The sequence below is a fragment of the Rhinatrema bivittatum genome, chromosome 5, assembly GCF_901001135.1.
Source record: "Rhinatrema bivittatum chromosome 5, aRhiBiv1.1, whole genome shotgun sequence".
Classification (NCBI taxonomy): domain Eukaryota; kingdom Metazoa; phylum Chordata; class Amphibia; order Gymnophiona; family Rhinatrematidae; genus Rhinatrema; species Rhinatrema bivittatum.
In genome coordinates this window covers 229768594-229782781 of record NC_042619.1, presented here as the reverse complement: position 1 = coordinate 229782781, position 14188 = coordinate 229768594, and the positions used below count along the sequence as shown (strand labels likewise).

The 14188-nt window shown below is 45.7% G+C and overlaps 1 protein-coding gene across 1 annotated transcript in view; it reads right to left on the bottom strand.

Moving 5' to 3' along the window:
• LOC115092515 (lysine-specific demethylase 6A-like) overlaps window positions 1-14188 on the bottom strand; it is a 716945-nt gene that overhangs the window by 330146 nt on the left and 372611 nt on the right. Inside the window, 1 exon segment of the mRNA XM_029603412.1 lies at window positions 7537-7663. Coding sequence (XP_029459272.1) covers window positions 7537-7663 — 127 coding nt within the window.

Below are 14188 nucleotides of genomic sequence, written 5' to 3'. Positions count from 1 at the left end.
CAGGGAAATTCCACGAAGAGGCTCGAAAGGAACGCCACATAGAACTCGCAGGACTAAATTCAAACTCCAATCCGGACACTCCGAATGGATGGGAGGACGCAAATGTTTGACCCCCTTAAGAGTCAAGTACATACTATCACAAATGGGCTACCCACAGGTATTATTCTTACATGAATAAATATACAAACATATACCTGTGTATATTTCAACGCATATTTTATTAACCACTTATAATTCAAATCCACATACATCTAAAATCTACTCACACTCATCACGCATACCACATTCATCCACAGGTTTTAACATTGCACCTATCACTAATACAATATTATACCTATCACTCATATATTAAAATACATGCACATATTAAGAAACAGAGCAATATCCGATTGCTCTGCCAGCGAACAGCCGTCAAAGTTTTCCCGCAAGGCACCTAGAGCTGCAACTTGTACACGAAGGGAATTGAACGCCAAGCCCTTAGCGAGGCCCTGTTGCAGAAAGTCAAGCACCAGAGGAACATGAACCGCTAAAGGGTCGCAGGAACGCTGATGATACCACGTCTCCAAAAGCTTCCAAACTCTCACATAGGCCATAGAGGTGGCTGGACATCTCACCTGTAGGAGGGTGGAAATGACTTGTTCTGAATAACTCCTCAAGCGTAAACGTCGCCTCTCAAAAGCCAAGCCACGAGAGAGAAGCAATTCTCCCGATCCGAAAATATGGGCCCCTGACGGAGCAGATGCGTTAGATAAGCCAGCTGAAGTGGACCCTCTAGAGCCAATTGTACCAGATGCGCGAACCACGGACGACGTGGCCACTCCGACGCCACTAGAATCACCCTTCCCGGGTGCCGCTCTATGCGACGGAGAAGCCGGCCTATGAGGGGCCAGGGCGGGAAAGCATACAGAAGAATCCCTGTGGGCCAAGGGCACACGAGAGCGTCTATGCCCACCAAGCCCTGTTCTCGGCGACGGCTGAAAAAACGAACTGTTTTTGCTTTCGCCTGCATTGCCATCAGATCCAGCTGGGGAGTTCCCCATCTGGCGCAAATGAGATTCCACACCTCGAGAGATAGTTCCCATTCCCCTGGGCCTAGTTGCTGATGGCTGAGATAATCGGCTTGCACATTCTCTACTCCAGTGACATGGGATGCGGCAATGCACTCGAGATGGCGCTCCGCCCAGGTGAACAGAAGGCATGCCTCCAGTGCTACGGCGGGACTTCGAGTCCCGCCTTGCCGGTTGATGTACACCACCGTTGTCGCATTGTCCGAGAAGACTCGCACCATTCTGCCCTGGAAGCAGGGAAGAAACGCCCGCAGGGCCAGACGTACAGCCCTGGTCTCGAGCCGGTTTATGGACCAGGATCTTTCCATCACTGATCAGAGCCCTTGGGCGGACCTGTCTGCACACACCGCCCCCCAACCTTAGAGGCTGGCATTGGTGTAGATTATCAGCCAATTCGCAGTGTCCAAATCCACCCCCCCCCCCCCCCCCGTTCCAGATTGTCCAGTGACAGCCGCCATGACCAACTGGCTCTGGATTCCGGAAGTAGAGGATTTGGTAGATGGAATTGCTCTGACACCGGGCTCCAGTGAGAAAAAGCGCACGCTGTAAAGGTCTTAAGTGAGCAAACGCCCAAGGAACCAAGTCCAAGGTTGAAGCCATGGAGCCCAGGACCTGAAGATGCCACACTGTGGGATTGCTCCTTCGAAGAAGGGAATGTATTTGTTCCTGCAACTTCCCTATTCGGTCCGCCGCTAGAAACACTTTGCCCAGCAAGGTATCGAATTGTGCTCTGAGATAAATCAACTTCTGAGTGGGTTCCAAGTGACTCTTCTGCACATTGATTACCCAACCTAGGGATCGCAATGTGAACATCACCATGTGCACTGATCTCTCGCAGTCCTCCCGAGACTTCACGCAAATCAATCAGTCATCCAGGTACGGTTAGACCAAGATTCCCTCCTGATGAAAGAAGGCCGCCACCACCACCACCACCATCACCTTGATGAACGTGCGAGGAGCTGTTGCGAGACCAAATGGGAGGGCTCGAAATTGGAAGTGTCATCCCAAGACCTTGAACCGCAGAAACCTCTGGTGATTCAGCCGGATCGGAATGTGTAAATATGCCTCCGTGAGGTCCAGAGAAGCGAGAAACTCCCCTTTTCGAACTGCGACCATCACTGTCCTCAGGGTTTCCATATGAAAGCGAGGAATCCAAAGGCAATGGTTCATCGGGTTCATCCGGATCATCAGTATCCACATCAGCTGGAACTGGCCGCGGATCCGGGTCTGCCGCCCCTACTACCCCAGAAGCCGGCGTCATCCCAGACCCCAGGATCGAGTCTCGCTTACCCTGGGGAGAATCCCCTGTGGGGTGAGCCTGATCATGGAGGCACTGATGAGGGTCCGTACCCCGACCTCTTTTCTCAGGCGGGTCCAAACCTGCCCCCAGGAGACCGGGCCGCTTTACCACCAAGCGTTTCCTTGCCAGCAAAGCCTGGTGCATAAGGAGGACAAATTCTGGGGAAAACTCCTCCGGGTCCCCCTCCCCCACTGGCAGTAATATCATCAGTTCCCCCCTGTGAGGTCTTCCCTCACCGGGGCTAGAACAGGCAGAGAATCCTCTTCCTGCGAAGCCGAAGGCGAGACAGACGTTCCCTCCCAGAGGAAGGAGGCAAGAAGCTCTCTAACCCTGGGGAACATGCTGCGCATAAGGAGGCTGCATCTAATGCCTGGCTGCGTGACCCACATGCACGGCAGGCCTGCGATTCTGCTTTCGGACCCATCTGCAGCACCGCACCGATAGTCTGAAGTGAAATAGAAAAGAGCGCAAATAAAAAAAAGAAACGCTTGGTGCCGCGATGTGGAGAAAATTTCAGTCAGGCAGGGCTGGAAAAACAAACTTTTCGTGCTGCGGGCTAAGACTATCGGCTGAGGAGAAAAAAACGCGTGCAGCCATGCCGCTGGAAAGGAGCCTGTCTATAGTGAAATCGCAAGGTCCCCAAGCAGGAAAGTGGCGAGTAAACTAGGCACACGGAGAAAAAAAAATTCATCCTTGCCCTCAGAAAACGACCCAGAGCCCTGGAAGCTGAGGGGAACACTGCTGACAACTTCCCCGGCCGGCCTTAAAAGACCCGGTCCCTCCTGCACCTCTCTTTACCTCAGCACTGAAGACTGTCAGTCAGCCGCAGTAAAAACAGCTCTCTTTTTTTTTTTTTTAATAAACTTTACCAAGACACAGAGAAAAGCTGTTGCAGGAGACAAGGGAGCAGCTGTAGCAGAGACGGTGGTGAGTAGCCAGGAGCCCCTGATCATCAGACACTGAACTGTGACGGGCGAAACCCTGACCGGAATATCCAATTCCCCGGATGCCCGGCTTCTACTGAGGAATGGCCCACGAAGGCGCCTAACACCTCAGGAAGTGATTGTAAAAGAAAAATTAAATTCAAACTAACTAAATAAAAAATATAACTAAAGACTGCAGGTGTGCATCTGTACCACCCACTGGAGTCAGAGAAATACTGAGTGACTGCAGGTGGCACTCATTATGTAGCAGTGCCCAAAGTTCTAATTGTTCTCTGACTCCACCTGCTGGTAGGGATACACAACCCACTTTTCTGGACTGATCTGGGTATGTTCAGGAACTTCAAGTTTTTCCGTGAGGAAAAGTGGAGAGAAAATTCTCACAGAGCTCCTACCAGCGAGGCACACAAGGGAGATCCCTGTGGCCACAGGGATTATGGCATGCTGGGCATGTTCAGTGTGCCAGTAAAAGTTCTAGAAACTTTGACAAACGTATTCCGTGACAGGGCTCAGTCTGATGACATCACCCACATGTGAGGACTACCATCCTGCTTGTCCTGGGAGAATCCCCATCTCTACCCCTCATCTATCCCCTGCCTAGCATAACCTTCCTCTCTCCCTACCCAACCCTGCCAAGAATCTCACTCTCCCCCCCCCCCCCCCAACTCTCCAACAGCATTCATCCTTACTGATAGTAACTTCAGTTTCTCCTCTCTCCTTTAGCAGTTCCTGTGCTCTGCAGTACTGCACTTCTGATTTTGTGTAGGGCCCCTGGCTAGGAATTGTTTCTGGTGGAAAGGCCTGCTGCAATGGATTTGGGGCACCAGACAGCAGGTACTTTGGTTGCTTGTGGGGTGAGAGAATGGGATTTGAAACATTCTCATTGCTGGTAGGACTTTGTACTGGTAATGATCAATTTCTACTATGAAACATTTTCTGTAGTCTGCATGAATGAGATGACTATAGGCATCCTTGAGATCCTAGCAATAATTTAGGTCTAGAAACAGAAGAATGGTTGTTAGGGTATTCATCTTGAATTTTTGTACTTCAGAAACTTAATTCCCTCAAATTTAGAACAGGACAATGTCCACCTATGCTTTTAGGAATCAAGAAATAATTCAATGAAAAATTAATTTCTCTATGCTGTTGGAACTACCTCTTTTGCATGAGAAGATGGGAGAGAATAATGCTTGCTTTTTCAATGTTAGCTGATCCTTGGGATTATGAGCAGGGGATTTGGGAGATAGAGGAGGAAGGTTCTTAAAATTAACTTTTAACTCTTTTGGATGATACCAAGCATCCATGGATCAGTGATGAGGTGTTTCCACTGATGATAAAAACTAAAATCTACCCCCAGCTGAAGTCAAAGACCCTTTTTGTCTGCTTTCTCACAGACTAATGATTACCTTGGTTTGTGATCTCTAGCATGTTGCCCTGCTGGTGGTTACTGAGACTGGAAATCTCTCTGGTAAGTTAATGGTATGTAACATCTTCAGTCATAGTAGTATTCTCTTTTTAAGGGTGGTATCTTCTCTGCAACACCATTTGATCGGAAGTTTGGAGAGTTGTGCATTGCTCTTTTATGTTATTTACTATTTCACTTACTTTGTCTCTGAAGAAATAATCTCCCAAGCAGAGCATTTGCTAGCTTTTCGTGGACATCTTCCCTCAGGCCAGGGACCTTGATCCATGATAACTTCAGATGGCTATAGCAGATGCTCTTGCTGAAGTGCCAAAAGTTATCATATATATATATATATTTATTAGATGCTTGGAACATTCTGCTTCTAAGACTAGAATTATTGTAAGCCCTCTGGGGACAGGGAAAATGCCTACTGCACCTGAATGTAAGAACATAAGAAATTGCCATGCTGGGTCAGAGCAAGGGTCCATCAAGCCCACAGGGTTTCCAACAGAGGCCAAACCAGGCCACAAGAACCTGGCAAGAACCCAAACATCAAGCAGATCCCATGCTACTGATGCCAGTAACAGCAGAGGCCATTCCCTAAGTCAACTTGATTAATAGCAGTTAATGGACTTCTCCTCCAAGAACTTAGCCAAACTCACTTTGAGCTACCAATGAAAAGACATTGACCTAAACAAACAGAACAAGTGACAATGAGATGGAACTATCTCTGAACTTTTGAATTACATTATATAGGTATTGTGTAATCTGAAATTGATGTGCTGAAATCCTACTTTGTAGCATGGCCATCTAATAAGACTTTCTGTTATGGTGTTTAACAGTTCACGTTTTTTGTAGGGAGGGGCATTAGAAAATGGAAAAATTACTTATCTGATAATTTCGTTTTCCTTAGTGTAGACAGATGGACTCAGGACCAATGGGTTATGTGCTCCCCTGCTAGCAGATGGAGTCAGGTTTCAAAGCTGATATCACCCTAGGTATACCCCTGCAGTAACCTCAGCCATTCAGTATTCTCTTCAAAAGCCATTGTGGACATACTATTGAAAAACTTGATTAGAATCTGGATACAACTTAATAACTTGATTAAAAAATTGGAGACAGCAACTGTACTCAAACAAACATAAGTGCTGAATCCCAGCAATACTACAGATGCCCTGATCTATGGATAGGGCGACGGTTTACCCGTAACCTTATGGAATTGAGATTCAGCTCATGGGTGATTCCTTGATACTGTTCCTGGGCAGCCGTGAGCGGGATGCAGAGTCCATCTGTCTACACTAATGAAAACAAAATTATCAGGTAAGTAATTTCTCCATTTCCTAGCATGTAGCCAGATGGATTCACGATCAATGGGACCAATGTACAAAAGCTACTCCAGAATGGGGCAGCAGGCTGCCCACGGTCAGGTTAGCACCGCCGTCGCAAAGGCTGCATCCTCTCAGGCCTGAACGTCAAGGCGATAGACCCTGGAGGTGGTGTGTAAGGAAGACCACATCGCTTGTGAACAGATGTCGATGGGAGACAGTAGCTTAGCTTTCGCACAAGATACTGCCTGGACCCTAATGGAATGAGCTTTAACCTGAAGAGTAAAGGCTTTCCTGCTTCTACATGATCACTTCCTTGATCCAGTGAGCTATGGTAGCTCGCGAATCTGCTTCGCCTTGTTTTCTACCCCCGTGAAGAACAAACAAGCCGTCTGTCTTGCGCACCGGTTCTGAACGCTCCAGAAGCCGTACTAAAAGCCGTCTTTTCTCAATTAGTGATCGGTAGGTAGATGCTCGGGAACTGACAGCAATGCCGCAAAAAATGTACCTACCGAATGCTGGAGGTACTGATTCGTGATGGGCAATCCCGAGGCAGGAAAAAAACGATGAAAAACGATTAATTTCTTCCGTGAAGGGAAAAATAATAAAGAGCTCCAGAAATTGCGAGGCAACAGTACCACAGAAAAAAAAGGACTGAAGGGGGATCCCACGTGGCTGTGGAGTTAGTGGCATGCTGGGCATGCTCAGTGTGCTAGTCAAATTTTCTAGAATCTTTGACAAAAGTATTCCGTGCCGGGCTCCATCTGATGATGTCACCCATCTGTGAGGACTACCATCCTGATTGTCCTGTGAGAACAGCTATTATATGCCTCATTAAAACTCAAAAAAATATTTAATATGCAGTTTCACTGCTAAAAGACAATAGTGTAGGATGAAAATCCACAATTCTTTGTTTTGTCTCCTTTATACAACATGGACCAGCCACATAATTCTTATGTCTGTATTATATCACCATAGACATTTTACCCAGGCTCTAAATAAAATTACTGGCTTCAAGAAAGGTTGTAACACTCTTAGTAAACAAGGAGAATACTCTCATGGAATGTCAGTGCAGAATTTTGATTAATTGAGGCTATTACCCCTTAGGCAGGCAGAGAGAATGTGAAAACCTAGCCCTTGTCAGGTAAGATAATAATAATAAAAAAAAAAAAAAAGAATTATGGATTTTTGTCCTACACCACTGGTTATTAGCAGCAAAACAGTTGGCATGTGAAATATTACCTGCACTTTTTTCGATGAGGCATTAGAGCTGGTATCTACTGGACATAGCTCCAGTCCATTTTTGCTTAGTTTTGATTTAAAAAAAAAAAAAAAGTAAGACCTTTCTTATGTTGTTTCTGACCATGACATTTTAAATAACTTCATCTTAAGAAATTATAGGAGTAATATTTTGTTGCAAAATACTATTCAGACAAATTCTTTGTGATAGTTTCATCAATGAAATCATTAATGCACACTAAAATACTTGTGTTCTCACCTTCCAAGGAAATACCAGGACTGACCAGAGTTGGGATCTGCCTCTAAAGATTTCTGGAGATATTGAATCGCATAACTTTCCTTGGTGGTTTTGTCTCCCAGTTGATCCACTGTGTGATGCATCCAGCCTAAGGAGCAAATTAGACAAAACATTCCCCAAGTATTATTATAATTTTCATCTTGTTAAAAGAAGTTGATTCTGGGATGTATAAAAAAAATGTGTATATTTAAAAACTCTCCAATTAAAACAGTCCAATTTAAACAGGTATGATGAGCAAGTTTTAAAGTGATTAGCTTGTTTGCTCAGGAAAGCAGCAACTAGGACAAAAATGATAGGGAACTCTTTAGTTCATCCAGGCATATTGCTTCTTGAACTCAGTTTTAGCGTTTAGTATGGAACCCAAAGCTTTAAATTTCATTCTTTTTGGAGACTCCCAGAGCCTTATGTAATTTAATAAAGGAGAAAAAAAACATGCCCTGTATTTCTGTGCACAATTTCTTAATATGATAAAAAATAATTTAATGCCCAATACAGTAAGCTAACAATATGCAAATACATTAGGAGTTTTAAAACACAAACCTAAAAATGTGCATAAAAAACAAATAGTGAACATAAATCATTGAATTTTACAATGAGAAAACAAGTGCTGATGCAATCGTTACTACCCTTGACCAATAAGCCCAATACTTTTGATGCAACTACAACATTGCTCTCTGCTTCAACGGCAAGAGGTAACGGGGAATTGGACTCAGTCAGCAACCAACAAGGGCCTTGACTTTGATGGTTTGGGAAACTAAGGATGGGCGTGACCTGTGACCTGTATGGCACAGCAGTTGCTACCATAGGCTTGCTGGGCAGACTGGATGAACCGTTTGGTCCTATTCTGCCGTCATATTCTGTTTCTATGTAAATCATGTTTAAAATGTACAAACCATGGTTTATGCTTATAAAATATGATTTGTGCATACAAAATATGTTTTAAGGGCACAACCATGATCTGTGTGCATAAAAATATGCTCCTAAAAGTTGTATACACAAAATATGAGTTAGAAGCACTAGTTATGCTCCTAATGTGTGCATAAAACATGAGTTAGCAGCATACAATTGGTAAATAAGTTGTGTGTACAAAACCCACATAAATCATGTTTTATAAACAAATTCAGAGTTCAGGACCCCTGCACCACGAACTCCAGGTTCAGCCTCAGACCAGCACTAGAGTCCCAGATACTTTATGCCACCTCTGACCAGGACTTAACATTTCCAGTGTTAAAATATGAGTTAAACCTACAAATCTCTTTACATTGGGAAATAACAGCTAATATAAAAAACTTAACTATTAATATACTAAAGTAAGGAAAGGTGACCTTCATAAAGACATAGCATAGCAGACACATGTAAGCATTGCGACTTTGTTTAATAGTCATTTCAAACGCTCTTGCTATGGTGAATTTTTAATCATGTATCTCACAGGCTTTTAATTCACTTTCATAATTTTTTTTTTAATCAATAGTCCAAGAGCAAGTGAAAAATTGAGCACACAAAGCCCAATAAGGTAAATATGATAGTGGGGAAATTTAGCAAAATTGCTTACCTTGTAATAGGTGTTATCCCAGGACAGCAGGATGTAGTCCTCACATATGGGTGAAATTAGTAATGGAGCCCTATGTACGGAAAACTTCTGTAAAAGTTTCTATGAAACTTTTGACTGGCACCAGAGTGCCTACTGAGCATGCCCAGCATGCCATGATATTCCCTGCCACAGGGGTCTCCCTTTAGTCTTTGTTTGTAGCAAATAGCGTTAGCCAAAAATAAAATAATAAAACGTATCGGACCCAACTCCGCGGGGTGGCGGGTGGGTTTCGTGAGGACTACATCCTGCTGTCCTGGGATAACACCTATTACAAGGTAAGCAATTTTGCTTTATCCCAGGACAAGCAGGATGCTAGTCCTCACATATGGGTGATTAGCAAGCTAGAGGCTGAGTCATTTTGTGCTGAAGCAACAGTAAGGTATTGACGATGAAATGAATCAGCCGAAATCACAGCAGGTTGGATGTAGAAGGAGTTGGGATTAAACTGGAAACAAGTTCTTTAAGACGGATTGTCCATATGCTGAATCTTGTCTTCCCTCTTTGTCTAGACAGTAGTGAGCTGCAAAGGTGTGAAGAGAACTCCATGTTGCTGCTTTACAAATGTCCAGAATAGGTACAGAGCGAAGGTGTGCTACTGAGGTTGACATTGCTCTGACTGAATGTGCTTTTACTCGCCCTTGGAGAGTAAGGCCTGCTTTTTCATAACAAAATTGTATGCAATCTGCTAGCCAGTTTGACAGAGTATGCTTACCCACTGCTTTACCTGGTTTGTTTGGATCATAGGACACAAACAGCTGATTTGATTTTCTTTGGGCTGCAGTGCGGTTTAAATAGAAAGATAACGCACGTTTACAGTCCAAAGTGTGTAAGGCTCTCTCTCCCTGGTGAGAGTGAGGCCTAGGAAAGAATGTAGGCAAAACTATGGTTTGGTTTAAATGAAATTCCGTGACAACCTTAGGAAGGAATTTTGGATGTGTACGGAGGACTACTCTGTCATGAAGGAACTTCGTGAAGGGTTCGTAAGTTACTAGTGCCTGCAGTTCACTGACCCTTCTAGCTGATGTAATGGCTATGAGAAATACCGTTTTCCAAGTGAGGAATTTAAGGTCACAAGTATTTATGGGTTCAAAGGGAGAACGCATAAGTCTAGTGAGCACTACGTTCAGATCCCATTGTATGCTTGGGGAATGAACTAGAGGTTTAATGTGAGTTAGGCCTCTCATGAATTTACTGACGAGAGGCTGTGTGGAGACAGGTGCATCTTCCAGCTTGTTATGGTAAGCTGAGATTGCACTTAAGTGTACCCTTACCGATGACGTCTTAAGACCAGAGTCTGAGAGATGGTAAAGGTAATCTAGTAGTGAGGTAGTGGGGCAAGTGAAAGGATCTAAATCTTTGTTAGTGCACCACAATGTAAACCGTTTCCATTTGTAGGAATAATTCTTTCTAGTGGAAGGTTTACGTGAAGCTATAAGTACTTGAGATATAGAGGATGGGAGGTTGAATGGCTGTAAGATCAAGTTTTCAACATCCATGCTGTCAGGGACAGGGATTGAAGGTTGGGATGGCGCAACTGACCCTGTTCCTGAGTTATGAGATTGGGAGCTACTCCCAGGCGAATCGGGTCCCTGACTGAGAGATCTAGCAGTGTGGGGAACCATACTTGTCGAGGCCAATATGGGGCTATGAGTATCATGGTCCCCTTGTCCTGTTGCAGCTTCACTAGTGTTTTGGTTATTAGCGGTATTGGTGGATACGCGTATAACAGGCCTGAATTCCAATGGCGGGCAAACGCGTCTCTTGGTAAGCTGTTCTGCTGCGAGAGGAGAGAGCAGTAATTGCTCACTTTGTAGTTCAGATGGGATGCAAATAGATCTATTGATGGTTGACCCCAGCGTTGGAAGATCTTGGCTGCCAGTGTCGGGTCTAGAGACCACTCGTGTGGTTGGAAGTGACGACTGAGGCGATCCGCTACTGTGTTGTGGATGCCTGCTAGGTAGGTTGCCCATAGTAGAATTGAGTGTGCTAGGGCCCAGTCCCATATTTGGGCTGCTTCCTGACAAAGGAGGTACGAGCCCGTACCCCCCTGCTTGTTGATGTACCACATGGCTACTGTGTTGTCCGTTTGGATCAGAACAGTCTTGTGTGAAAGGCAGTCCTTGAATGCATATAGAGCATAGCGTATAGCTTGAAGCTCCAGGAAATTTATCTGAAAAGAGGCTTCTTGCTTTGTCCACTTGCCCTGTGTTTTCAGATGAGCAATGTGCGCTCCCCATCCCAAGGTGGACGCATCTGTAGTTAAAGTCACTTGTGGAACTGGCTGCTGAAAAGGTAGGCCTTTGAGCAAGTTGATCGGTGATGTCCACCAGAGAAGGGAAAACTTCAGATCTGGTGTTATCTGAATGTGAGTGGACAGTGGCTGAGTGGCTTGAATCCATTGAGATTTGAGTGTCCATTGCATTAGTCGCATGGTCAGTCTGGCCATGGGAGTGACGTGAACTGTTGAGGCCATGTGTCCGAGTAGGATGAGGCACTGATGAGCTGTGACTGTATATTGATTGCAAATAGAGTGTGCCAGGAGAACGAGTGTTTGAGCCCGGTCTTTCGGAAGAAAGGCCTTTGCTGTGATGGTGTTGAGATCTGCACCTATGAACTGCAACTGGTGAGATGGTGTGAGATGGGATTTGTCGTAATTGATGAGAAATCCCAAGGAGTGAAGCAATCTTATTGTGAGATGGAGAGAAGTGACAGCTCCGCTCTGTGTATGACTCTTGATGAGCCAATCGTCTAAGTAAGGGAACACATGCACTTTTTGCTTGTGAAGATGTGCCACCGCTACTGCTAGACATTTTGTGAATACTCGAGGTGCTGATGCAAGGCCGAATGGTAGCACCCTGTATTGGAAGTGTTGACCTTGTACCAGAAATCGCAGGTACTGTCGGATGAGGTGGAATGTGAGCGTAAGCGTCTTGAAGATCCAGAGAGCAGAGCCAATCTCCTTTTTGAAGAAGAGGTAGCATGGTGCCTAAGGACACCATCCTGAATTTTTCCTTCTTTAAAAATTTGTTGAGATTTCTGAGGTCCAGGATAGGACGTAGACCCCCGGTTTTCTTTGGAATGAGGAAATATCGGGAGTAGAATCCTCTGCCCCACTGAGGCCTGGGAACTCTTTCGATGGCCCTGGCAGTCAGGAGGGTAGATAATTCTGCTTGCAGGATTGTGTAATGATGAGACACTGTCCAAGACGGAATAGGGGGATTGTCTCTTGGCACAGTGAGGAAGTCCAAGTGGTACCCTTGAGATATGATTGAGAGTACCCATTGGTCTGTAGTGATGGAGGTCCAAGTTTGAAGATGGTGAGCAACTCGGCCTCCGACAGGTACTTGTGGATAAGGATTTTGGGAATGACTCATGCCCTCTGGTTGTACTTCAAAATCCGGAAGTGGACGCCGCAGGCGGAGGCTGCTGAGGCCTAACAGTTCTTTGGCGAGGCTGAGACCGTTGAGCAGGTCTTTGTTGTCTGGGCCTGGCTACTGGTGGATAATACCGCCTAGGGCGGTAATATGGCTTTCTTTGTTCCCTTCTTGGAGGCCTCCTTGAAGGTTGATGTACCTCTTGTGGCAGCTGAGAAAGCTGTTTGAGGGTTTCTGTGTGGTCTTTGATGGTGGCCACCGCCTCCTTGACTTTATCGCCAAAGAGGTTTTCCCCTAAACAAGGCAGGTCCGCCAAGCGCTCCTGTACCTCTGGTCTCAGCTCTGAAGATTTAAGCCAGGCCCATCTTCTAGCTGTTATTCCGGATGCAGACAATCTGGATGCTGTCTCAAATGAATCATACGTGGCCCGAACCTCGTGTTTTCCTGCCTCTAGGCCTTTATGTACGAGGTTTTGAAATCCTTCCTGAAGATGGTCAGGTAACTGATGAGACAGGGATTCAACTTGTTTCCATAGGTCACGCTGGTATTGATTCATAAAAAGCTGGTATGAATTTATCCTAGATACCAGCATAGCAGCTTGGAAGATCTTCCGGCCAAGATTGTCCAAGAACCTGTTATCCTTTCCAGGAGGTATGGAGGCGTGTTGCTTTAATCTTTTGGCTTTCTTTTGAGCCGACTCAACCACCACTGATTGGTGTGGTAGTTGAGTTTTTTGGAACCCCGGGATGGGTTGCACTAGATAAGTGGCATCCGCCCGCTTATTAACAGCTGTCACCGACCCAGGGTGTTCCCATATCCTGTACATAAGTTCTTGTAATACTTCGTGAACAGGAATAGCAAGAATTTCCTTGGGAGGATCCACGAACTGAAGCACCTCCAAGGTTTTTTGCCTGCTGTCTACTTCAGAAATGAGGGAGAAAGGAATTGTTTGAGACATTTCTTTAATAAAGTTGGAGAAAGACAGATCCTCTGGCGGTGACTTTCTTCTATCTTCTGGCGGAGAAGGCTCAGAAAGGAGATCTTCATCAGAGGAGAATTCTTGGTCACTATCATCCAGAGGGTGCTCCAACGGCCTAGTAGGCTTAGCTGGAATTTCGGATAGTGGAGTCTGAGGTCTAAGGGGTGGCATGACACCCGAGGGACCTGGTAATGGCTCTTGATTCTCATTTACATCTATAGGTTGTGGTAAAGATGAGAAGCAATGGATCAGTGAGTCCAGCTTGTCCATTAATGGTTGAAAAATGGATTCTTGAGAAGGCATCGACGGTGCCATCGGGGTCGATGGCCGTGGTGGAATCGATGGTAACCGGGGAATCGGCAGTGCTGGAACCGGTGGTTGCGGCCTAGGTAGAACCGGTGATGGAATCGGCGCCATCGAGGAGAGCGGTGATTTCCTCGGCATCGGTATTGAAGGTATCGGTGATGGGACCGGAGATCCTCCTATGACCGGTGTCGATGGCAGAACCGGAGTGGAAGGCCGTGGCATCGCCTCGATAAAGGCATCCTTAACCGCTTGACGTATGTAACTGTCAAGTTCCGCCCGCATGGATGATGTGAACAGAGCACCCATGGGGGGAGGCGGTGGCGGCGATAGTAGTACAACCTCAGGGCCCTGAGGAGGTACGAT